Here is a 27,791-nt window from a genome sequence, read left to right as displayed (position 1 = left end):
ATCCCGGAAATATTTGGGATTTAAAGAAAATACTCTTAGATTCTGGGAGGAAAGATAGTGGAGTAGAAAGGCAAGGCGGAAACCTCCTCCCACAAACACACCAAGGAAGCAACTACAACAAATACAGCTAAACCCAAAAATGACCTGAAAACTGCAGAACAGACCACCTACACTTGGAAAAAAAGAGAAGACCACAAATAAAAGGGTAAAGTGGCAGAGCTGTGATTGAGTGGGATCCAATCCCTTCTCCCATCCCAGCCCACAGGCTAGAGGAAGAGGAACAGGGCAGGGATGGGATAGGTGCCCAGAAACACTGCACACCTGGCCCCAGAGATCTCCTCTGGGAGCACAAGTCCACATTGCATTGGGTTCTGGTGTTTAGTAGGGCTGGACACCAGGGGCAGTTGGAACACTCTGGGAGCTGAGACTCCAGCTGCTTGTGGAGGACAGGCACACTCTGCTGGTCCTGCTGAGACCCAAAGCAGAGGTGGCAGTTTTAAAGACTTGCCAGCAGTTGGAGGGGTGCCAGAGGGGCAAGGGTTGGATATAGCTCTCTCTTCAGGAGAAAGTACAGGTGGACATACCTCCTCAGCCCTCCCTTGGCCCAACAGTTCAGGCACTCTCAGAAGCCCCAGAAACTCCATCCCCTTTGTTGGCAGATTGGCCCTGAGGCACTCCCCTGTGCACCACTGGCATGCCAGCCCACTCAGTGCAGCTGTGTCAGACTTTGCTTCCTGGCAGGCAGAGGGAGGCTCTCCCAGCTTTCACAGCCCTGTCTCAGCCTTACCGGGGAGGCACCTGCAGGAGCCAGCTCCAAGGGCTCCTTTCTCCCCAGAGGAGGCCAAGCCTGGGGCTGCATCCTACACCACCACTAGGGGCATCAGTGCAACTTGCTGCTGCAGTGCACTCTGCTACCTTGCTACTCTCCATGCCATGCCCTGCCCTGCTCCAGAGCCATGCAACTGCCCTGCCTTCACTGCAGGGCATCCACACCATCGCTGAAGAGCAGGCAGAGGGCAGGACCACCCACAACCATCCCAGCATAAGCCATTGCTCTGACCACAAAGGGCCAGCTGAGGCAAACTGCCAGCAACAGTGGATTGAGACCACAGACAGAAGACACATAGGCAGTACCACCCATTGCCCACCAAGAGCAACTGGGGCTCCACTGCAAAGGAGAACCAGGAACTGGACAGTAAGGAGTCTTGAGCTTCTGGGCATCACAAGATGCCTTCTTCGTGAGTCATTACTCTCTAGACCAGGAAGAATAGCAGATCTATCTAATACAAAGGAAGAAACACAGAAAACTGACAAAATGAAGAGGCAGAGGAATATGTTCCAAACAGAACTACAGGATAAGACACAAGGAAGACGGTTAAATGAAGCAGAGATAACCAATCTTCTTGATAAAGTTTTCAAAATTAAAGTCATAAATATGCTCATGGATCTGTAGAAAGTATTGAAGATCTCAGGGAAGACTTCAACAAAGAGATAAAATAGCTGAAAAAAAGCCACTCAGAGCTGATGAATACAGTAACTGAAATGTAGTGTACAATGGAGAGACTGAATAATAGATTACTGCAAGTAGAGAAGACAATGAATGAGATGGAAATTAGAGAATGGGAACACAATGAAGCTGAGGAACAGAGAGAAAAAAGGATCCCTAGGAATGAAAGAATGATAAGAGAGCTGTTTGACCAATCCAAGTGAAACAATATTAGCATGATAGGCATATCAGAAGTAGAAGAGAGAGAGATAAAGGGATAGAAAGTCCCTTTGAGGAAATAATTATTGAAAACTTCCCCAGTCTAGGGAAGGCAATAGACACTCAGGTCATGGAAGTGTAGAGAGCCCCTAACCAAAGGAACCCCAGGAAGACAGCACCAAAATATATAATAATTAAAATGGCAAAGATTAAGGATAATGAGAGAGTATTGAAAGCAGCCAGAGAGAGAAAAAAGATTCCTTATAAGGGAAAGCCCATCAGGCTATCAGCAGACTTCTCAGCAGAAACATTACAGACCAGAATGGAGTGGCATGAAATATTTAATGTACTGAAACAGAAGAACCTTCAACAGGAATCCTCTACCCCAGAAGATTATCATTCAAATTTGAAATAGGGATTAAACAATTTCCAGGTAACAAAGGCTCAAAGTATTTATAACAACTAAACCAGCATTACAGGATATGTTGAAGGGACTGCTGTACATGAAAATGTTCCTAAGGTGAAATAGTTTTCACCAGTGAAAATAAACCCACAGTAAAGGTAGTAGAACAATTAATTACCAAGCAAGCATGAAATTAAAACAAAAAAAGTAGCAAAAACAACTGTGGGAAAAACTGACGTTCCTATGGTCAGGATCCTCACCTGAACCTAAACCACTTGATGATGTAACTGACCTACTGTTAGGCTACTGCTTCCACACCTATAGGCAATAAGCTATTATTGACTGAGCAACTATATAAAGATCTCTTCCCAGTGCACTGGGTGGAGGCAGAAATGAAGAAGGATTACAGACCTGCAGACTGTTGGATGCAGACGTAATTCTAGTGCTTGACCTATTGCTGGGAGACCAAGCCAGGTAATGAAACCTTTTACCCCAAAAACATCCCATTGTCATTTCTCAGTCTCACTTAATCCCTAGTGAACTTGCCCAGGGCTGAAACACATTGGCAAGACAACAGCTATACACAAAATCAACCAAGGGATACACAAAAAGTGCAGATTATGACATCTAATACATAAAGTGTGGAGGAGGAAGAAGAAGAAAAATGCTTTTAGATTGTGTTAGAAATAGAGCAACCAGAAATTTAATATAGACTGTTACATAGTCAGGAAGCTATCCTTGAAACTTTGGTACCACACATCTAAAGCCTATAATAGAAACACAAAAAATTAAAAAGGAGAAATCCAACCACAAGACTAAAGAAGACCATCAAATAACAAGAGAAGTGTATTAGAGAAGAAGAAAGGAATGGAGAGGAGCTACAAAAACAAAGAGAAAACAATTAGTAAAATGGCAATAAGTACATGTCTACCAATAATCACCTTAAATGTAAATGGATGGAATGGACCAGTCAAAAGATAGTGTGGCAGAATGGATAAAGAAACAAGACCCATCTATGTGCTGTCTATGGGAGACTCATTTCAGACCCAAAGACACACACAGACTAAAAGTGAATGGATGGAAGAAGATATTTCATAAAAACAATAGGGATAAAAAAGCAGGAGTAGCAGTACTTATGTCAGACAAAATAGATTTCAAAACAAAGAAAGTAACAAGGGAGAAGGACATTACATAATGATAAAGGGCTCAGTCCAAGAGAATATAACCATTCTAAATATCTATGCATCCAACATAGAGCACCTAAATATGTAAAACAAATACTAACAGATTAAAGGGGGAAATGGATTGCAACACATTAATTTTAGGAGACTTTAACACACCACTTACATCCATAGACAGATCAACCAGAGAGAAAACAAATAAGGAAACAGAGGCATTGAACAATACATTAGACCAGATGGACTTAACAGATATCTACAGAACACTCCACCCAAAAGCAGCAGGATATATATTTTTCTCAAGTGTACATGGAACATTCTCCAGAATAAATCACATACTAGGTCACAAGAAGAGCCTCAATAAATTTTAAAATATTGAAATTGTATCAAGCAACTCCTCAGACCACAGTGGTATGAAATGAGAAATAAATTACACAAAGAAAACAAAAAAGCCTACAAACATATGGAGGCTAAAAAACATGCTTTTAAATGATCAGTGGATCAATGACCAAACTAAAACACAAATCAAGCAATACATGGAGATAAATGAAAACAAAAATACAACAGTCCAATATTTGTGGGATGCTTCAAAGGCCATTCTAAGAGGGAAGTACATAGCAATACAGTCCTACCTCAAGAAACAAGAACAATCCCAAATAAATAGTCTAAATTCATAATTAAAGAAACTAGAAAAGGAGGAACAAATGAGACCCAAAGTTAGTAGGAGGGATGTAATAAAGATCAGAGCAATCAGAGTAGAAATAAATAATGTAGAGAAGAATAAAACAATAGAAAAAAATAATGAAACCAAGAGCTGGTTCTTTGAGAAAATAAAATAGATAACCCCCTGGCCAGACTTATCAAGAAAAAGAGAGAGAGGGCACAAATAATGAAAATCAGAAATGAAGAAGGAATAGTTACAATGGATACCACATAAATACAAAGAATTATTAGAGAATACTATGGAAAATTCTATGTCAATAAACTGGACAACTTAGAAAAAATGGAAAATTTTCTAAAAAAATACAGCCTTCCAAGATTGACCCAGGAAGAAACAGAAAATCTGAACAGACCAATCCCCAGCAATGCAATTGAATTGGTAATCAAAAAACTCCCAACAAACAACATTCCAGGACCAGATGGCTTCACAGCTGAATTCTACCAAACATTTAAAGAAGGGCTAATACCCATCTGTCTTAAAATATTCCAAAAAGTAGAAGAGGAGAGAATACTTCCAAACTCATTCTATGTGGTCAGCATCACTTTAATACCAAAACCAGATAAAAACACCACACACAAAAAATTATAGACCCATATCCCTGATGAACATAGATGCAAAAATCCTCAACAAAATGCTAGCAAATAGATTCAAAAATACATCAAAAGGACCATCCATCATGATGAAGTGGGATTTATTCTAAGGATGCAAGGATGGTATAATATTAATAAATCAATCAATATTTACACACCACGTTAACAAAAAGAAGGATAAAATCACATGATTATCTCAATAGATGCTGAAAAAACATTTGACAAAATTGAACATCCATGATAAAAACTCTCAACAAAATGGGTACAGAGGGTATGTACCTCAACATAACAAAGACCATATACAACAAACCCACAGCTAACATAATAATTAATAGTGAAAAAAATAAAGCTTTTTCTCTTAAGATCAGGAATAAGACAAAGACATCCACCCTCACCACTCTTACTCAACATAGTACAGGAGGTCGTAGCCACAGCAATCAGATAAGACAAAGGGATAAAAGTCGTCCAATTGGTAAGGAAGAAGTTAAATTGTCACTATGTTCAGATGACATGATATCATACATAGAAAACCCTAAAGACTACACCAAAAAACTATTAGAACTAATAACTAGATTCACCAAATTTGTGGGATACAAAATTAATGCACAGAAATCTGTTGCATTCCTATATATGAACAAAAAACTAGTGGAAAGAGAAATCAGGAAACAATTCTATTTACAACTGCATCAAAAAGAATAAAATACCTAGGAATAAACCTAACCAAGGAGGTGAAAGACCTATACTCTGAAAATATTAAGACACTCATGAGAGAAATTAAAGAAGATACCAATAAATGGAAATCTATCCAGTGCTCATGGATAGGAAGAATTAATATTGTCAAAGTGGCCATCCTGCCTAAAGCAATTTAAAGATTCACTGCAATCCCTATCAAAACACCAACAGCATTTTTCAATGAATTAGAACAAATAGTTCTAAAATTCATATGGAACCACAAAAGACCCTGAATAGCCAAAGCAATCCTGAGAAAGAAGAACAAAGCCAGGGGTATCATGCTCCCTGACTTCAAGCTATTCTACAAAGATACAGTAATCAAAACAGTATGGTACTGGCACAAGAACAGACCCATAGATCAATGGAACAGAATAAAGAGCCCAGATATAAACCCAAGCATATATGGTCAACTAACATATGATAAAGGAGACGTGAATATTCAATGGGGAAAAGACAGCCTCTTCAATAACTGGTGTTGAGAAAACTGGACAGCTACATGCAAGAGAATGAAACTGGATTACTCTCTGTACACATACACTTCATACAGAAAAGTAAACTCAAAATGGATGAAAGGCCTAAATATAAGCCACAAAACCATAAAACTCTTAGAAGAAAATGCAGGCAAAAATCTCTTGAACATAAGTATGAGCAATTTTTTTCCTGGATATATCTCCTCAGGCAAGGAAAACAAAAGCAAAAATAAACAAGTGGAAGTACATCAAACTAAAATGCTTCTCTACAGCAAAGGACACCAGCAGCAGAACAAAAAGGTAAGCTACAGTATGGGAGAATATATTTGTAAATGATTTATCTGATAAAGGGTTAACATTCAAAATATATGAAGAACACATATGCCTCAACACCAGGAAAACAAATAACCTTATTAAAAAGTGCACAAAGAACCTGAACAGACATTTCTCCAAAGAAGAAATACAGATGACCAACAGGCACATGAGAAGATGCTCCATATTGCTTATCATCAGGGAAATGCAAATCAAAACCACAATGAGATATCACCTTACACTAGTTAGAATGGCTACTACCCAAAAGACAAGAAATAACAAGTGTTTGCAAGGATGTGGAGAAATGGGAACCCTCTGATACTGTTGGTGCGAATGTCAATTGGTGCAGCCACTATGGAAAGCAGTGTGGAGGTTCCTCAAAGAACTAAAAATAGAAATACCATTGACCCAGTAATTCTACTTCTAAGAATTTACCTGAAGGAAACAACATCTCTGATTTGAAAAGATATATGCTCCCCTACATTTATTGCTGCATTATTTAGTAGCCAAGATATGGAAGCAACCAAAGTGTCCATCAATAGATGAATGGATAAAGAAGATGTGGTACATATACACAAAGAATATTAATCAGCCATAAAAAGGAAATCCTGCTATTTGCAACAACATGGATAGATCTAGAGGGTATTATGCTCAGTGAAACAAGCCAGGTGGAGAAAGACTAAGATCATATGATTTCACTTATTTGTGGAATCTAAAAACAAAGCTAAACAGAAGGAACAGAACAGTAGACTCATAGACATTGAGAAGTAACTAGTGATTACCATGGGGGAAGTGTTGGGTTGGGTGGGTGGAAAGGGCAAGGGGAATAAAGGGGCACAAAAATTCTTAATCTCAATATAAGTTGTTCATGGGTATAGTAATACAGCATGGAGATTATAGTCGATGATTCTGTATTATCTTTCATGTTGACAGATAGCATCTGCAATAGAGGGGGTAAGGATTTAATAATATGGGTAACTGTTGAACCACTGTGTTGTATATTTGAAATCAATATAAGATTGTATATATAAAAAAGGAACACATTCCTGAATGATCTATGGAAGAAAGTAGGAAATATTTTGAGGTGACTGATCGTGAAAATAAAACATCAAAATTTGCAGACTGCAGCTAAAGCAGTACTTAGATATTTATAGCTTTTTATGGTTATATTAGAAAAGAAGGGTCTAAATGAATGGCCTATGGGTCCACTTTAAGAAACTAGATAAAGATGAGTAAAGTAAACCTAAAGTAAGTACAAAAAAGGAAATAATAAAGATAAGAGCAGAGATTATCAACAAAATAGAAAACATACAATGTAGAAAATTAACAAAGCCAAAAGTTGTTTCTTGGAAAAGATCAACAAAATTGAAAAATCTCTAGCTTATACTGATCACAAAAAAGAGCTAGAAAAGAAATTATCAATATCAAGAATGAAAGACAGATTATCACTATAGATCAGAGATTAACAAACTGGTCAGCAGGCCAAATCCTACCCAAGGCCACCTATTTTTGCATGCTTCAAGCTAAGGATGGCTTTTGAATTTCAGTTTTAAAAGGGTGGGAAAAAGAAAGAAGGAAGGAAGGGAGGGAGGGAGGGAGGGAGGAGGAAGGGAGAATAGTAGATACAAAATCTAAAATATATACAGCTGCCTTTTACAGAAAAAGTTTGCTGACCACTCCTATATATCAAACAGGAATTAAGAAATAATAAGGGGATGTTATGAACAACTATTGCCAACAAGCTTGACAAGTTAGAAAAAATAAATTCTTAGAAAAATATAACTAACTAAAATAGACACAGACGAATCCATTAAATAAATTGGATTTGATATTAAATACTTCCCACAAAGAAATTCCAGACCCAGAGAGTTTCCAAGTGAACCCTATCAAGCACTTAATGAAAAGAGAACACCAATGTTACACAAACTCTTTCTGAAAGGAGATGAGGGACCATTTCCCAACTTACTTTGATAAAGTTGGCAAAACCTTAACCTAAAGACTGATAAAGAAATTAGAGAAAAAGAAAGTTTCAGACCAACATCCTCCATGAACATAAGTGCAAAAGTACTTAAAACATAAGCAAGTTGAAAATAGCACTATGTAAAAATGATAATATGTCATGATCAGTAGGGTTTCTTCCAGGAATGCAAGATTGATTTGTCTCCTATAATCTATGCAATTCACCATACAGAAGAATAAGGGAAAAAAGCCAAATGATTACTTAAGAGCTACAGAAACCCATTTGACAAAGTACAACCGCCATTCATAATAAAAATTTGCATCAAACTAGGAACAGAAGGTAACTTCCTCAGTCAGGTAAAGAGTATTTAAGAAACAAAACAAAAACATGTCTCACAGTAATGGTAAAATTCTTTCTCCTGAAGAAAAACAAGAACAAGGGCACCCACTTTACCACTTCTATTCATTACTTTCTAATATCAAAATAAGGCAAGAAAAAGAATAAAAATCAATAAGGAAGATATAAAACTGCCTCTACTGTCAGATGACATTACATAGAAAGTCCTAAGGAATTTCTGAAACAACTACTACAACTAATAGGTGAGTTTAGCAAATTCATAGGATATAAAATTTAGATAGATAGATGAGAGATAAGATAGGCATAGAATATTAATTTTATTTTATATACTTGCAGCAAATAATTGGAAAAATTAATCCTGAATTAGAAGACTCAATATTATTAAGAAGTCCATTCTCCCAAAATTGATCAATAGCTTCAATTCAATCCCAATCATAATTTCAGCAAGTTTTTTTGTACAAATTGATAAGCAAATCTGAAGAGTCATGTGGATTTACAAAAGGCTTAGAATAACCAAAGCAATCTTGAAAAAGAACAGTAGAAGGAGTCATACCACCTACTTCAAGACTACAGGTATCAAGACAGTGTGACAAAGGCATCAGAATCTACAAAAAAAAAAAAGGCCCGACTAGAAAGCTCAGAAACAGACCTACATTTTCATGAGTATTTGATTTTTTTGTCAAAGATGCCAAAACAAGCCACTTTATTGAAAAGTCTTCCATAAGTGGTGCTGGATTAACTGGATATCTACATGGAACAAAATAAACTCCAAACCATACACCACACCATACAAAAATATTAATTCAATTGATTAGGATTATACTCCTGTACATAAAAGCTAGAGCTATAGAGCTTTTAAAGGAAGGCATAAGAAAATATTTTCATGACTTGCTGGGAGGCAAAAATGTCTTAGACAAGTCATATATTGTTATTCATCAAAGAAAAAAGCTGATAAGTTATACTTAATCAAAACTAAAACTTAATCTCGTCAAAAGGCACCACTGAGGAAATGCATAGGCAAGCCACGGACAGAATATGTTCAAAGCATATCTGATAAATGACTTATTTCCAGAATATGTAAAAAATCCTTACAACTCGGTAATAAAAAGACAAGCCAATTTAAAAACAGGTAGAAGATTTTAACAGATACATCACCAAAGGAGATATACACATGGCCAATACAAAAGTAAAAAAATCACTCCACTTTAGAAAACAGTATGACAGGTTGTTACAAATTTAACCATACATCTTATGAGCTGACAATTCCATTCTTAGGTATTTACTCAAGATATATGAAAACGTATGCCCACACAAAGACTTTTACACGAATGTTCAATGCAGCATTACTCATAATAGCCCCAAACTGGGAACAGTCCAAAAGTCCATCAACAAAAGAATACATAATTGGTGGTATATCCATATGATGCATATTATTCAGCAATAAAAAGAAATAAACTATGGACACAGAAGAATGCATCTCAAAAAGAATAACCATTATGCTATAAAAAGAAACCTTATGCAAGACAGTATATATTATATGATTCCATTTACATAAAGTTCTACAACAGGCAAAGCTATGGTGGAAAAATACCAGAAGGGTGGTTACCAATGGAGGTAGTATTTTCAGGGATTGACTGGGAAGGGGCATGATGGACACTTTAGGGGTGGTAGTAGTGTTCTATATTTTGACAGGGTTTTGAGATACACAGATGTCCACTTATATCAAAATTCAGAGACTATATACTTAGAATTTGTGCATTTTTCCATGTGTAAATCTTATACCTTTTTAAACTATAAATAAAAAAATGTTTCTCTCCCAAATTGTTCTGAGCAGGAGTTGGGGGCACATGACTTGTCAAAAACTGAGGTAGTGTAGTGTGGTGGAAAGGGGCCAGACTTCAAAGCCAGCCAGACATAAGTTTGAATCCTGGTTCTACCATGAGGCTGTGTGTCCTTAGGCAAGTTACTTAACTTCTCTGTTTCCTTATTTGTACAAAGGAGGCAGTAGCACAATGCCCAACATATTATAAGTGCTCCATAAGTGGTAGCTAATAATAAATTGACATCTGAAATGATTTCAGGTCACAGGGTCAAAGGTAGTACCATCGCCCATCTCATGGACACCATGACAGCCAAGGTGTTAGCTTAGTAAGGGTTATGTACAAATCTTCCCTTGGATATTTGTACTTTCATAAGGTTTTCCAAAGATTAAAGCCTTTGCAAAAAAGCCTCTGGGTAAATGATGAAGACTTGGGAGGTGCATGGCTGACTGGCTCTCAGTTCCCTGAGCTGCACTCACCTCAGGGTCTGTGCCTTCTTCATAGGAATGAATGCTGAAGGCCATGCCTTCAAAAGTGTGGTCCACACGCAGGACAGCCAAAGCCAGGCTGGCCACCGTCAGATTTGCTGTCCTCCCAGAAAACTCCATCTTGTGACCAGCACGCTCTATTATCCTCAGAATTCTGCAAGGAATGGCAGGTAGACAAGAATATTCCTATCTTTTCAATGTAAAGCCCATCCTCCTTACAAGATTTCCTCAGTGTAAGAGTTTTTTCTAAATAAGATTTATTTCCATACTAATCATTACCTTCCTATTGTTTAGGAATTACTGGATAAGAGCCCTGGCTTTGGAGTCAGGCAGAAGTCTAAATCTTAGCTCCTGTAATTTCTAACTGTGCTGTCCAATAAAATAACCTCACTGAGCTTCAGTTTCCTGATTTGCAAGTGTTGAGGTAACAGTAGCACTCATTTCAAAAGATTCTTTAAAAAATTAAATGAAATTGTTATATGTAAAGCCAGATCTTATGCAGGGCCTCAGAGGCCAAGAAATTTGGATTTTATTCTACATGTAACAGAAAGCCACTGAGCAGATTTAAAAGCAAGAAAATGACATGGCCAGGTATATGCATTAAAAGATCATTCTGGCTGCAATGCAAAAGATAGACCATAGTGTGCAAGAGTAGAGTTGGGGAGACCAGTTATGAGGTCATTGAAGAAGGGCAGCTGAGAGAAATGTGGCCTGGACTAGGGTGGTGGTGGAAATGGGGGAAAGTAGATGGATTGTAGGATTTTTTAAGGGATTAAAATTTATGTACAGTGCCTCATGAAATACTTGGTTATTGACTGGCCCTAAGGTTGAGGCAGGTAACTCTTATTATTCTCAAGTTTTTTGCCTAAGCGATGGGTGGATACATTTTATAGCAATGGGGAACGTTGGGGGAGCACCAGGGCTGGGGAAATGGATTGGAGATTTGGTTTGGAGTAACTATGTATTTGCCAAGTTGCTATCATAAGGTTCAGTTAGAATTTGAATGCATTCTTTCACAATTGGGATTTGAGTAGGGTGACCGCATTGCACTGTACTAACTGAGCTGCGCATGCAAAGCTACCTGACCTTTAAAACTGGTGAAGACTGTATGTGAAGGAATTAATAACAGATATTTTACATGTTACGGAATTATTTATTTTACCAAAGTGTTAGTACTTACTCATTGCTTACTTCATGCAGCTCAGATGACGAATTATTTTGCTTTCCCAAAACAGCACTGATTATTTGTAATATAACCTGGGTTAGGTTCATACTTATTTCGTCACATTGTGAAATATCGGATATTTTAGAAACAATAATCTTTGTTTCTTCTTCATGCAGAGGGGCGGAGTCATTTATTAAATTTAAAATGTGCTCTGCAACATCATCCGCATTCTCTGGGGAAAGAAAATTGAAATGTAAAACCTGCATTGCTCGGTGTGGGGCCATGTGGTCTGCTTCCTCCCCTTTAAGAAGTAAAGGCAGTGAAATGGAAATACATAGCAAGTAGCCAAGTTTGCAGAAGGATGACATTGGACCTCAATTTCCATAATAGATGGAGTCCCAGAAAGTAGCACATAAGTCAAGTTTTTATTCATTACATCCTTTTAAAAATACACCAGGGAAACCTTTTTGTTACTGAAAATTATCTTGCAATTAGATTCCAATTAAGTTAAGATTTTTGAATATGGGATTGAGTTAAGTAGGTTCTACCTGTACTCAAATATCAGCAACACTCAGTCTATGTTTTCATAATCAAGGGTGGTGATTACATTTTTCTATCAAGAGCCAGCAACTCACAGAAAAAAAGTAAGTATGGACCACATAACAATTAAATAAAACAACTGAATTTAGATTTTCTAGAGAGTAAGAACAGTAGATATTAAATCACCCACTTTTTCCTTCACTTTTTATTATGGAAATTTTCAAACATGCACAAAAGTGGGAAGAATAATTTAATGAATCCCCATATACCTCATGAATCACCTAGCTTCAACAAGTGTCAATGAAGAACTAATCTTATTTCACCTTCACTCCCACCCACTTTACCCCAATCTCAGATCATTTTAAAGCAAATTCCAGACATTACATTATTTCATCCATAAATATTTGGTATGCATTTCCAAAAAAAAAGGACCTTTGTTATTGCTACCACTACACCAGTGTCATATCTTCAAAAAGTCAGCAATAATACTGGACGGGGAGGGTGAGGGGTATAAAAGGGCACAAAAATTCTCAATCATAACACAGCATGGAGAATATAGCCAATGATTCTGTAACATCTTTCTATGTTGATGCATAGTAACCACACTAGTGGGGTTGAGGGTTTAATAAAGTGGGTAACTGTTGAACCACTGTGTTATATGTTTGAAACCAATATAAGATTGTGTATCAATGATACTTGAATAAAGAAAAGTTTGTCTCATAGTTGGCACAGTGTCACTACTGCCACATCCTATTGTGCTAAGCAGTCACAAGCCAGCCCTGGTTCAACTCCCAGTTAATCAATGGTGGGCATTTTGGAGATGAAAACACAGCAAGTCATTATACATCATTTTCTCATTCGATGTCACAATAACCCTATGTGGTGGCTACAGCTATTATCCTCTCTATACAGATTAAAAAATTAAAACACAGAAGTTCTAACCCCAATTTTCATCCAGGCCTGTTTGACTCCAAAGCTAGCGTTCTTCAGTATCACTGTACTATAACATCCATGCCCTTGTCCCTTTTCTGCATGGTGTTGGGGGTTGGAGCAGCTGTGCTTTGCAGTCCTTCTCTCTGTCACCCTGGGAATTGCATTGTTCCCTCTCAGTCACGCATTATCCCACCCTGATGGTAGGATGGATATAGACATGACAGTTTTGTAAAATGTCCCCACCAGCTTCATTACAGGGTGATGCATCCTCAATATCATGGAGGTAACAAAAATTGGGTACAGCAAAGGACGCACAGACCTTTGAAATAAGGACACATTTTCTAACTCTGTGATGTTAAGGACTTAAGTGAAATGAGTATTTACCTGGGGGAACTGATGAGTTTTTTCTCCAACCAAGATATCTAATACTTGCCAGCAAGATTGAAAGCTAACGAAAAGTCGTTTCAACGTGATGAATGCATTTTTTTCCTTTACGTTGTACTTATTTTTTATGAAACTCTTAAGGTACAAGAGAAGGCTTCCTCCAAAGCTAACAAGCTTGATAGCCTATTTTCCAGTTATATACATCATAGCTACCATTCGGCTGTTCTCTGCCTCTGCAGAATTTTTTTTATAAAGTGACTTCTGACAGTTAAGTTTCTAAAAATCCCAACTTCATATACAACTTTTGTTGTTCTTATGGTTGTTTGTTAACTTTTTCTTCCACAGAGAAAATTATATTAGCATGTCTAAGAAAAATTTGTAACTCATAAGTGACATGCGACACATGCAACACAGACCTCTCTATCTTGCCGCTCACTCGCCTCAAGCTGCAACACTCTGACTTAGGATTTTGGTTCTAGAAACCACCAGAGCCCTGCTTGCTCTTCTAATTCTTCTAGATATTCCTTGGCAAGGATGTCAAAGGTACATCTTCTGTAAGGAAGACAAGTCTGAGAAGTTTGTTGCCTCAAGGCAAGTCCCTGGCTCTTCTGCAAGGCACTGCAATGCCCATGCCTCAGTTTTCAGCGAATCATTATGGGAGGGACCCACTCTACGCAGGAGAGCTATATGCCTGACAGGGCGTTTGTAAACTGAAGTCGTTTGAGGAAATCCTTTCTGCATACCTAAAATAACTGATAAGGAGGGGCAGGACTTTCACAATGGTGCTGTAAGGAGGGGCTGGGTAGAGTTTACCGTGAGAGACATCTATTCTGCTGGTCAGAATTAGCAAAGACAATCATCCAGAGTCTCTGGAGATTGATGGGAGGGAGATCTTACAACAAACTGAGATGCATTTATTCAAGCATTTGAGCTAGGAACTGCACCCATCCCCCAAAGCTCTGACTTGTGGAAGAAGAACTGTTCCACTGGACTCGGCAGCCATGTGGCAGTTACCATTGTCCCAGGTCCCTGGGATGGAAGAATCATTCTGAGTGGATTTGCCAGCCAGTGAACTTTGGCAGTTCCCATCTTTCCAGCTTTAGGCTGTGGCAGATCCACACTGGGCAGTGGCAGCAGCTGAGTGCCAGCAGTAAGTCCCCCTTCTCCCAAATACTCATACATAGGGAAGGTCCCAGTGAAGCATCTGGTGAAGGGTATATTTACCACTCCCACCAAGCTCCTACCCCAAAGGGCAGATGTATTGCCCAGAGGAGGGTAGGAGAAAGCTACAAAGGCTGGCAATACTCTGCCCCTGCCATGGGGTCAGACTTTAATTGGATCAGACTGTGGAGCAATTTATGTCCCAGGATTTTGTCAAAAACAACAGAACAATCAACTAGCAATTAGGAAGCTAAAAACTGTTGATACAAATAGAGGCAGACCAGCCAGAGGGTTAGTGGGGAGATTAGAGAAAGAGACAGTTGAGAGAAGCCAGCTAGAACCACAGTCATCCCTAGTGGCTAGGGAAATGTGTACATGTCCAGTGCTGCATCTTCTAAGGAGGAGCATCAGAAGATGTACACTGCCCGGGAAATAGACTTCACTGAACTAGTCTAGCCAATGGCAGTTTTTACAGAAAAAGAAAAGGCAATTCTAAAATCCATATGGAACCACAAAAAACCCTGAATAGGCAAATCAATCTTGATAAAGTATAACAAGCATCACATACTTTGATACCAAAATATATTACAAAGCTATAGTAATCAAAACAGCATGGTACTAGTATAAAGACAGACATACAGAATAGAGAACCCAGAAATAAATCCACATGTATACCATCAACTGATCTTTGACAAGGGTGCCAAGAATACACAGTGCGGAAATACTATGTACATACAGTAGAATATTATTCAACCATAAAAAGAAGAAAATCCTGCCATATGCAACAACATGAATGAACCTAGAGGACATTATGCTAAATGAACCTAGAGGACGTTATGCTAAGTGAAATGAGCCAGACACAGAAAGACAAATACTGAATGATCTCACTTGTTTGTGGAATCTAAAATAGTTGAACTCACAGAAGTACAGAGTAGAATGGTGGTTGCCAAGGGCTGGGGGAGAGGGAGAGGGGAAGTTACTGATCAACAGGCATGAAGTTTCAGTTAAGCAAGATGAATAAGTTCTAGGGAGATGCTGTACAACATAGTACCTCTAGGCAGTTGTAATATATTGTACACTTAAAAATTTGTCAAGAGAGTGAATCTCATTTTAAGTGTTCTTACTACAAAAGCGTAAAACAAAGGGAAGAAACAAGGAAAATAGATTACAGGTTTCCAGGGTCTGGAGGGAATGGAGAGGGACTGCTAATGTGTATGAGGTTTCTTTTTGGAGTGATTAAAATGTTTTGGAATTAGTGGTGATGGTTGCACAATCCAATAAATATACTAAACCTGACAGAATTGTACACATTAAATGGGCTAATTTTATGATATGTATGTATCTCCTTAAAAAATTTTTAAACTACATTGAGATAGCAATTTCAACTTATCAAATCACCAAACATCCAAAAGTCTAACATGCCGTGTTGATGAAACGTTCTGAAACGGGCCCTTTCGTACCTTGTACGTGGGAGTATAAATCAGTGCAACTGTTACAGAGAACATTTTGACACCATCAAAAGTATGACTGACTCAGTGATTCTACTTTATGCTCCAAGCATACCCCACTTGCACAAAATGATATATGTGCAATATATATTACACCAGCTTTTAAAAAAACAAAATATTGAAAAATTTAAATGACTATCCATAGGAAGCAGGATGAAGGAATAAATGAGGCATATGCACACAGTATAGTCTAGTGTGGTGAAAATAAAATGAGGAAGGTCTTCATAGACCAGCATGATAATTTCTGCACTCCATCATTAAGAGAAAAAAGCAAGGAGTAGAACAGCAGGCACAGCATATGCCCCATTTTGTGTACAAACTGGAAGGGGACTATACACATATATGTACAATATACGTATTGTGTGTACATATATAAATTTATATAAACTTTTAAATTTATATAAAATATAAATATATATAAATTTCCTGACAGGTGCATAAAATAGCTCTGTGGCTATCAACTGAATGGCTAGGGTCAGCAGTGGGAAGGCAATGTTTCACTGTATATCCTTTTATGGTTTTTCAATATGGTGCTATGTAAACTACCTATTAAAACCTTTTAAAAGTTAAAATAAGATGAAAAATAAGAATGAGCTGAAAATTAAAAAATGGAAACCATTATAAAATTTAAAAAACACTGACAATCCTAACTTATCACTCCCCCGTCTCACCTCCACCAACACTAACTACCTAGTCTCTGAAATTGGACTGTTGTGAGGTAGATTTTCTACTGCCAAGTTCACCTATCCTCTCTCTGGTCTCAGGTGAAGTGGGCAAACCACCCAAGGTTCCGTTATTTCTCTGGTTTGTGCAGAACAGTCTTACCATCACTTATAGTGATATTAGCAAGATCCACGATCTTATCAGGAAGTTCTTGAAGCAATTTGCATTGTTTAAGCTTTGGCTTTTCCCACCGAGATTTGCCTGTGTTGATGTTGATCGAGCTGAAAAGAGAGGAGAGAGAAACAAAAAGCTTTGTCACTAGAGAAGGCCAGAATAGTTGTAAAGCAAATGACGCAGGAACACGGTGTTTCTTGGGCATGCTTCCCCTTTGCCCACCCCCAGCCTCCTGGCTGCGTGCGAGAGCAAACCCGGGAACCTGGTGTTTGTAAAGTGAAAAAAACCTTTACTCCTGGGGAGCAAATGAGTTTAGGGTCCCCGAGCAGGAAGGGTAACCAAGCAAGAAAGCCTGAGATGGGCTTTGCAGGGTCCAGAGGGCCGGCGTCAATGCAGAGATTTTGCCCCTCTGGACTTGACTCCCTATGCTCACTTTCCCTTCTATGCCCATTTGAAGAGGAAATTTCTTCTAGGATGTGGTGTCTATCTCGGCATGTTAATTTATGCAAGGCAGTTACTATCACACCCTCAGTCACTCACTGGCCCTCATCTTGGTTCCTCCTCTACGCCTCATCCAATTCAACCCAGCTCATTTCAAATCCGCTACCAACATTTATTCAGCACCCACTGTGTTCTAGGACTGGTAACAGCCGGTGCAGGCAAATAGGACCGAGTCTTGTCCCTCGAGGAGCTTATAACTTGGTGGTCTGAGACTGCAAATGGAACTACATTTATTAGCCAAGATATGAGATGAAAAGCTGTATAAACAAAACTGATTCTATCAAGCCACCAAGCAAGAACTTACTTGCAACTTTTGAGCTGAGCTGGGCGCTGAGAGGACGGAGATGGAGAAAGCCAGCCCTGCCCCCAAGCAAAGCACATAGCACAAGCAGAGAGAAAGCCACGGGGCAGTCCCCATTGCTTCCACAATGACAAACGGCCCTTTTTGGCTGGAACGCGTGGTAAAGCAGGGAGCGTGCAGGTCTTGAGTTCTGTATTTAGGAGTTTGGACTTAGTTCTTGAGGCAACGTGGAGCCAGAGCAGGAGAGTGACATGATGGCAGCCATACTTGAGGAAAATCATGCTGCCAGCAGCATGGAGAATAGCGGGGTAGGAGACAGTTAGAAGGCAAGGAGATGCCTCTAGTAGAAGGACGAGAGAGTAAGGGCCTGCCCCAGGGTAGTGGCAGTGGGGTTGGAAAGGACAGGCTAGATGTGTGCTCCCATTGTGACCATAAAAGCTCATAATTCACTGCCTGATTAGATGTCAGAGGAAGAGGTAGGACCCAGTCCAAGATGTCGCCTTCCAAAAGAGTGCTTTTAAGCCTCCGTCAAAACGTGCTGCCCCTCTGGTCTGCCCACTTAAGTTAATGGCACAAGCCATTAGCAGCAGAGTAAGACAAGAAAGGCTCACGATTTTAGGAAGAAAAATATTGAAGTCAATAATAAAACAGTGATTTAGTAAATCATTATGGCCCATCAATGAGGTAGCTTCTGAGGCAGATTTTTGAAATGATCATTAAGAAGATGAATGCAAAACATGGAAAATGTCTGATAAACCATTGAGTGAAAGGGTAAATTACTTATTGACATGAGGACGGTGATTACAGTGAAAGGCTACATGAAAAAATTCACCAACCCATTAACAGCTTTGCCCGTGTGGTGGGATTATGGGTAACTTCTTTCCCCTTTTTTCTGGAATGTTATTATTGTTGCCTGTGTATGTTTAAGTGGCTCTAAAAGGTGAAAGACGGGCAATAGAGGGGGAGGGAGGGAGGATGCTTAGACAAATGACACAGAAACATGCCCCCAATTAAGTGGCTCCTGGTATATCAGAGCTAGCAATTAGAACTTGACTAATACATACCAGATTCTAGTAGCATTTCCATTCTTGTTTTTTATGCATCTAGTTTGGGCTGTCTCAGTAGGGTTGGTTAAGAGCCACTTATATGTCCCTTTGTATTTAGAAACTGTTTCATCGGCTTTGCACTTTCCTGGCTCTACAGAGAAAATGTATACACGTGTTAAAGGGCAAAAGGTACTTAAAAGTATCATGAGCATCCATTATAACCCATCATTATTACCATGCACATAAATATCAGAAAATAAAAGAGGCAACATTTTCCATCAGGCCATTTAAACCAGACTTCACTGAAAATAGCATTAAATGGAGTCTTTTTTTCTTTTTTTTAAATAAGCCTCCCATATAGACCTGTTCATTAAAACTACCAGTTGACAGGACAGTTTTTTTGTTTTTGTTTTTAAAAATGATACACATACATTGAAAAAATTCAAGCCACACTAGGGGGTGTAGAGCAAAAATTAAATGTCCCCACCTGCCCACTGCCCTCCTTCTGAAGCACCCACTGTCAGGCACCCATTGTTTGAGGTGCAATGACTGAAGACTTCTCTTTCTGGATGGTGTCTTTCTTAAGGGACTCTGGGGCAAACTTGGTTTTGGTAAACTCAATGGATCTTTTATTAATACAGACCGGGGAGCTCTGTTCTGATGTTGGTGTCGAGGGCAAAGTTTTGCTGCCAAGTGTCGTCACATTAAAGGAAAGATGACCTGGGTAAGCTTATGTGATAAGTTCCCCACTTTTACTGACCACCCACTGGGTTGGTGATCCTGATTCCAGAGATCTTTCCCTCAGGTGTGGACAGAGTGGCCCAAGAAGCGGCCCGGCCGGCCTTGCCCAGCTGCCCCAGTCCTGCTCTCTGAGTGAGGCGGACAGGTGCCTTCCTCTCACCCTCAGGACACGTTCATCAGCATCATTTGCAAGGTGGGCTCTGCCTGGGGTGCTGACACTTCTCCACCTCTGTCTCACTCCCAGCTGCAGTCACCCTGCCCTCTGCTACCTAACTAGATTGTTGCCAAGGCGCTATTATAATGAGTCATAAGAAATACATATTTGGTCATTCAGATGACCAAATATATATTTCCCAGGTATTTCTGGTCCTGTCCACAGTTCCTGAAAACACTTAAAGGAGAGCCAGTAAAGGTGAAATGGGCGTCTTGTCATGTTAATGAGAGACTTTTGGACCCCACTCAAGGGCGGGGGCTGGAGGTTGAATCAGCCAATAGCCAATGATATAGTCGATTAAGACTATGCAATGAAGGCCCCACAGAACCCCCTGAGAAAAGCTCATGGATCTCCTGTGTCCTGCCTCTCTGCTGGAAAGCACTTCCCCTCTTGGGGAGCCAGATAGCTTCCATGTGTCACGGAGCCAGGCCCCAAGCTCCACCAGGATAGGAGCTCCTTTATTGTGTATCTCTTCATCTGGCTGTTAACTTTTACCCTTTCCAATATCCTTTATTAAACTGGTAAACGTAAGTGTTTTCCTGAGTTCTGTGAGCAGCTCTAGCAAACTAATTGAACCTAAGGGGGACGTCGTGGGAACCTCCCATCTGTAGCCAGTGGATCAGAAGCACAGGGAACTGCCTGGGACTTCTGACCAGGCATCTGGAGTGGGGCGTGGAGGGCACTCTTGAAAGACGGAGCCTTTAACCTGGGGAATCTGGTGCTGTCTCTGGGCAGACAGTATCAGAATTGGCTTGAGTTCTCAGACACCCTGCTGGTGCTTGAGAATTGCTTGGTGTTGTGCATGGGAAGGCCCCTCCCCCCGCCCCCACACATTGGAACCTGTAAGGAGTTGTATTTCTGCTGTGTATGAATAAAAACTCACAAGGATTCTGCATTCTAATGCCTACATGTGTTATCTGGGTTTGCACAATATTTTTCCCAAGGTCTATGGGGAAAAGGAAGAAAGCTGGCAGCAATGGGAAGGAGGTGGAGTGGCCTGGTAGCCTTTCTCTTTTACCATTAAAGCCTTGCTAATCCAAAAAGAAAATGCCCACGGGAGAAATTCTGGACTGTTCTCATATCACTTTCCAGGATGAAGAGGCTGTCTAAATTGATCAGTTAGCAAGTATCTATTGGACAGCCATTTGTGTGTAATGAGGAAGCTCTCCAGGTCTCTGGGTATTTATGCAAGACAGACAGTCTGCCCACTCCTTCGAATGACTGGCCATGGCTAATATCCAGAACTGACCAAGGGTGTCTGGTAACCCCTTTGGCACTCTGCTTTTTTATAAGCTCTTAAAGGTAGAAAGATTGTCAGGGCAAATGGGCACTGAGGATGTAGAAAAGAACATGAAGACAACCCCCTGTCCCCTCTGTACTCAGGATCTCTTACTACGTATGCATTATGAGCTTTATAATCACGGAAGTGAATTCAGTGAAATACCCACCCACCCCCAGAAAAAAAGATACCTAGTTTCTTCACTGCAACATCTTCAGACTTTACTAATAGTGTCAACTGATCTTGTGTGAAGTTTCCATGTGTGAGGTTGCCATGTATTTTACTTCTGATCCTGCTGATCAATTCAGTGGGTGCTAAAGAAGAGTTGGCCTTTATGATGGCGTAACAGACACAGCTAAAAAGCAGAGCCAGAAAGAAAGATGCTGCAGTTACATCAACAGAGTGCAGCTTGGCCTGTGGCACTGAAATTCTATAGAGATGACTTAATTGGTTGTCCAAAAATTTCATTTTACAGATATTAAGTAGCAGATCTTAAGAAATGATGGAAGACAGCCATCATTTATCTTCTAATAAATTTTCTCATATCCAGAACAAACAACTAAAAAACCCATTTTCAAAAGAACAGTCATCAACATTTGCATTTTTTGGGTGTGATTTTTCCAGGAGTTTGTGGTAATTAATAGAAGAGATGGAGTACTCAGGGTTTTTTATTTCAGAAAAAACATTTTATGCTCTGGTCTCCAATTTAGCAACCATTATTCCAATACGACAAATAGGGACACGCTCAATTAGTCTATAAAGGTGTGTTCTGGAGAAGGTCTATTTCCATAACTGAATAATCATGACGACAATGATAATACCAATAGCTAAAATTTGTAGAGCTCTCGTTTCACACTTTTTGATTCATGTTATCCTCACAACAGTCTTATGAGGCAGGGCTATTATTATCCCCATTCTACAGATGAGGGAACTGAGCCTTAGCCAAGGTCACAAAGACCCAGTATCTCATTTTCGAATATTCTGACAACCAAAATATATGAAATAATAAGTCTGGCCTGGATCGCGACCTCTGTAGCAAGGTCCTCAAACATTCTCATGTCCTCTACTATTCCGTTACAGAGCACATTTCAGATTTACAAACTTACCTATACTTTTTCTCCATTTCCATTTGTAAATACATCCCTTTGAAGAACACACACTTCCCATGTTTCCTACCAGCTGTTCAAAGTCAGTTGTGCCTGTGTTTATTTAAGATTTCTATGTCCAGTCTAAGGCATGCCTTCCCTTCCACTGATCCATATTTGGTGAAGTCCTTGCTCATCCTACCCATTCCATTTGGAGCCTGTCTCTTCTCAGCTTTCATCTTTCCTGTCTGAAAAGGACTTCTCTTTTTAAAGCTACCCTCTGGCTGCAAAAGACCCTATACTCTCAGCATCCTAAACATTTCAATGACCTTTCCATGAGCTCTCTCTGGCTATACATCCTTCTTGAGTTGAGCCAAGCAGACAATAGCCAGTGTTCCAGAAGGAGCTGGACCACAAGTCTGAACAGGACCGAGGCTGCTTTCCATGTTGTTTTTCAATTTCTCTGCTCAGTATTTCATGGGCTTTTTGATGACAACAAACACTTTATTCTTCCATCCCCAAATTATGACCACTTTGGACCCCATTTTCTCTTCACTACAAAGAGGCAGCAGGCAGGTTGCTAGGCTGTGCCATGACCAACCGAAACAACTTATTTCATGAAGGCAAGAGCCCAATTACAGCATCTGTAAAATAACCACCAGGTCCTTTGATCTCCTTCTGACTGCTATGACCACCAGGCTGCACATATGGAATTAAATGGAAGGAAAATCAGAACTAAATGTACCAGCTACGAATAAACTCAGTACCTACCTGTATGGGACATGGGAAATTGTAGCCATTACTTGCCCTTTCCTCTGTTCCAAATGATGCTTCAAAAGAAAAGTACATAGTCATTGAGATCTTCAAACAAATGTCACAATTGAGTACAAGACTTATTGTCAACAACAATCATAATTATATTTTACATTTATGTAACCCATTGCCATCTGCAAGCCATCCTCAAAAAACACAATGTATTTAGTCCTCACACCAACCCTGTAGGGTGTGTCAACCCATTTTCTAGATGAGGAAGGTACGTCTCAGAGAAGTGAAATGGTCTGCCTGGTATCACACAGCTGATGAGTCACAGAACTGGGAGCCGACTCTAAGCTTCCTCGATCTGGATCTCAGCACGGTGCTGACAAAAGTAAATACTACCAACCATTCCCGCACTCTCTGTCTTGTCCTAAGCATTATGCGTAAAGTACCCCATTCTGTCTTTTCAACAGCCCTGTGAGGAGTGGTAGTGTTGTTACCCCCGTTTTACAGATGAGGCTATTCAGAGGCAAAGAGACGTTAATTAAGTCACCCAAGGTCTCACAGTCACGTAGTGAACAAGCAGGTATTCTGACTGTGGCAGCCCGACGCTGAGGGCCACATTATCACCAAAAGGCTCTTACACCTACTACCTAAGAGAAATTTTAGTTATGTCCTGTTATCTATAATGGATTAAATAAGAAATTCTGACTCAGCTATTTACAGAAAATATTTTAAATGATGGCGGATAACTTGGAAAGCACTGTAAGGCTTGACTGTTTTGTATAGTCAAAATATTTACCTCATATTTAAGTGCCTTAAAAGCTGTGTGCTTACTAATCATTTCGGAGTCTGACATTGGAAAGCTCTGAGGCACTGGAATAAGTACTGAGAGCTGGAGCAAGGATGACGGGAGACAGTTTTGTCACACTCTAACTTCCAATCTATATAAGTAGAGGGAGGATTTCCTGTGTGAATGCCAGTCCTGTAAACAATTGTGTCACTCTTGGAAGAATCAGACTGTTCTGGAAAAAATCTATAACCAGGAAATTTCCTTTACCTTTTATAATCTCCATGTCTACAACCCACACCCCCGTAGCCCACAAAATATGCCTCAAAAAGCTGCCACGTCGATAGTTTGGAAAAGCAGAGAATGGTTTTCTTAAAGGATTCTTGTGCATATCCTAAAGAAAGTAATGTCACTTGGCCTTCAGTTATCCCACCTGAGCCTTGCCTGATAATATACACTTGGATGGAAGAGCTATTTACTTATATCTAATCAGGTACACGATGGGTTACAAGTAGATTCATTTGGAAAAATTACTTACGAAAGTTTGATCCATGGTCATTTTTCCCTCAGAAGTGTCCCTGCATCAAGAGCATCAAAAATTAAAGAAAAACGAAATATAGTACCACATACACGAGAGCACAAGTTCAAGTGAAAGACTCAGAAGCAGAGCCGTAGACTCTCCCAGCTTGAAATTCAAGTAATACTAGGGCTCCAAGGACGTGCTTCAAAAGAGCTTAGTCACTATTTGCATACCAAAGTGGTGGTAAGCCTTTGACTCAGCAATTCCACTTGCAGAAATCAGTCCCATAAGAGTACCATCAAAAGTGCATAGAAATATGTGCATCAGAGTGGAAATAACTGAATTATCCATCACTAGGTGATTGGATAAATACACCATGGCACATACATACAAAAAATCCTATGCAGCCATTAAAATGAATAAGCTAAATCTGTATGTATTGGCCTGAGAAGAAGTACATGGTATGTTCTAAGGCAAGAATGGAAAGTTATAAAACAGTATGCTGAGAAGGATCCCATTCTCTTAGTAAATGCATGGCAACAAGTCAGGAGGAATATATAAAACAAGCTGTTAACCAGAGTTCCTGGAGCAGATGGGGAAAGGAAGGTTTCTGGACATTTTTGGTATCCATGTTGTATATTTCTATAAAGCTCTAAGATTTTACAGTGGACACATATTACTTTTATAACAAGGAAAAGTAATAAACACAATTTTAAAAAAGAATGTTGTATACTCCTGACATCCCCAACTTTCTTTTAATAACCTACCAGGGATGTATTTCCATTAGTTTCTATGAACTTTCTTGAGATATTTGTATTTGAAATTCAAGAGAAACTGAAATCCCAGTGTACGGAAGATAGGCAGTCACGTTTAATGGCTTAAACATCCGCTTACCATGGAATACCAGAGCCATGCTGCCTACTTTTCAGAGGGATTCTTCTGGATGATCCTTCATCAGAGAACTAGTATACGCGCAGGCCAAGAGCAGAGGAAATATTTCTCAGATGACCAACGGCCTTTGTCCTGGTCTCCTACTACTCAGGGCCTGCTGCTGTCACTGCATCCACCTCGCCAGGCAAGTCTTGGGCCAGGCAGCATCCCTCACTTTAAACATTTCAAGTTCCCTTGGGAATTTCTAATTCGTAAAAGTGTGTTACCCCCAAATTTGAGGCCTCATAAAACCTCATGTTTTGGCCATCCCTAGTCTGTCACCCCTTTGAGGCATGATTTTTTCCGAAGTCACAGAATCATAGCATTTTAAAGCTAAAGGGGGCATTAGAGAAAACTGAGTCCAATTCCGTGGTTTCCCCTGTTATTTTCTTCTGTTTTGTTCTCCCACTGACTTCATACCATGCAGCAATAATACCAATTTCTTTCTCATTCTGAAGAGAACCTACACTCAGAAGGGAAGACATACTCGAAATGCAGCAACCCCTACATCTCAGACACAAAGGGAGTCAGTCCCCTCTGAATAGGAACAGACCCTGATTGCCCTCAAACTGCCCTTCAACCTACAGTAGAGGACACTCACATACCTGCTTTTAATTTGGATAGCCAGATTAGCAAGAGCAAATTCGCTGTCCTGAAATACAGAATTCAACTGGAAAAGACAAAACATCAGTTTCAGGATTCCCACTCCTGGATCCCAACCCAGCAAAGTTTCCTGAGAGGATGTGGTCATTAAGCTGCATTCATCACTTCAGATGGTTCCAGATTTCCTTCTCTACCACTTGGGTTTTCAATTTACATTTTATCTACTGTTGTGGGCTGGACTGTGTGTCCATCTGTGTCACTACCACCCCCACCTCCCAAATTCATATGTTGAACCTTTAACCCCTTAATGTGACTGTTATTTGGAAATGGGGCCTTTAAGCAGGTAATGAAGGCTAAATGAGATCACCTCTAATTTGATAGGACTGGTGTCTCTGTAAAAAGAGGAAGAAACACCGGATCTCTCTCTCTCTCTGTGCATACACGCAGAAAGGGCTGTGTGAGGAGACAGCGAGAAGGTGGGCCTCTATAGGCAAAGGAGAAAGGCCTGACCAGAAACCAACCCTGCCAGACTTGACTTTCAGAGTTTCAGATTTCAGTGTCTGAACTTTTTACAGGGAGTGTGTATTATTCTTTTTATCAGGAAAATATAAGGATAAAGGAAACATTTCTTGGGTAAGAGAGAGAAAAAAGTAAAATGCACAAAACAAAAATATTTATATACAATGGCAGGGACTTCATCACTGCTCTCCTACTTTCCTCAAATAGGAAAGTTTGGCAAAGGCCCAGAATTTGTCAGTGGAGGGAAATGTACAGTCCTAAATAAATTAAAATAATATCCCACAAAAGCATTTAGCATTGGCACTATAAAAGACTGCATACATCCTCAGGGTTTTACTTACAGAGTGGATAAATTTGCAGCAAAAAAATCAAAACCAATTAGCTGTGAAATGTTTATGGGTAGAAAAAAAGTAAAGCCTAGTTTTAATCTACTCAGTCATCATCTATTTTATATATACACATATATATATACATATTTTATATGTACCATAAATATCCAAAAGATTATTTTACCCAAATTTCTGCAAATTCACTTATAATACTGGTAATAGGAATCCTTGGTTGTTCATCAAAGACAGAGAAGCTCATTTCAATATTGTAGAAGGACACTGTAATTAAAAATAAGGAGATTAATTTCATTCATTTAGTTCAAGAAATTAAACTTTGATAACTTTGGTCAAAATTGCTCTTCATTTAAGAAAATCAAACAGTGAAGTCTCATTCTTAAACTTTGTTTAATTTAACTTTGAGGTCAAGAACCAGCATTTTGAGCTCCATGTGCAAAAGCAAACAGGATGAACCATTGCATTTTTGCTTTATTTGGGCAGTTCCCTGATTTCCACACAGTTGAGGGACATTCTATAAATCCCCCAAATCCTCAATTTTCATTGGCTGACAGATTTCCAGTCCATTTAATGGCCAAGCTGAACATTAACTCACAGGATCATTTGTACTAACAAAAATTTATTTCTTCCTGCTTCAGGTTTTTCTCCATTTCCCTCTTTCTCTTGTCTGTCCCACCAAATTTCAGTTTGGGAATGTTAAAAGTTAAAGGAACATCCAAAACTTGAATGATATGTAAGCCAAATACTCTTTGGCCACAAATAAGCATTCTAAGCCAGCTGGAGGTAGAGACTGGAAAAGGCTGAGACCTGTATATGAGGAATTCAAAAAGGCAGGCCAGGATATTTCTGATGCTTTCTGGTATGTGGTCAACATGGCAGGCCTAAGGCCATATAATCC

The 27,791-nt window shown here is 39.5% G+C and overlaps 1 protein-coding gene across 1 annotated transcript in view; it reads right to left on the bottom strand.

The window, feature by feature from the left end:
* Positions 1-27,791, bottom strand: part of ADGRG4 (adhesion G protein-coupled receptor G4) — a 98,554-nt gene that overhangs the window by 38,112 nt on the left and 32,651 nt on the right. Inside the window, exons 4-12 of the mRNA XM_036919182.2 lie at positions 27,063-27,157; positions 26,033-26,097; positions 24,516-24,555; positions 23,203-23,261; positions 21,538-21,701; positions 19,131-19,263; positions 17,253-17,371; positions 11,917-12,133; positions 10,728-10,890 (exon numbers count right to left, since the gene is read on the bottom strand). Coding sequence (XP_036775077.2) covers positions 10,728-10,890; positions 11,917-12,133; positions 17,253-17,371; positions 19,131-19,263; positions 21,538-21,701; positions 23,203-23,261; positions 24,516-24,555; positions 26,033-26,097; positions 27,063-27,157 — 1,055 coding nt within the window. The remainder of the gene's footprint in view (positions 1-10,727; positions 10,891-11,916; positions 12,134-17,252; positions 17,372-19,130; positions 19,264-21,537; positions 21,702-23,202; positions 23,262-24,515; positions 24,556-26,032; positions 26,098-27,062; positions 27,158-27,791) is intronic.

This window comes from Manis pentadactyla, chromosome X, assembly GCF_030020395.1.
Source record: "Manis pentadactyla isolate mManPen7 chromosome X, mManPen7.hap1, whole genome shotgun sequence".
Lineage (NCBI taxonomy): Eukaryota > Metazoa > Chordata > Mammalia > Pholidota > Manidae > Manis > Manis pentadactyla.
This window is presented reverse-complemented; position numbering and strand designations above follow the sequence as displayed.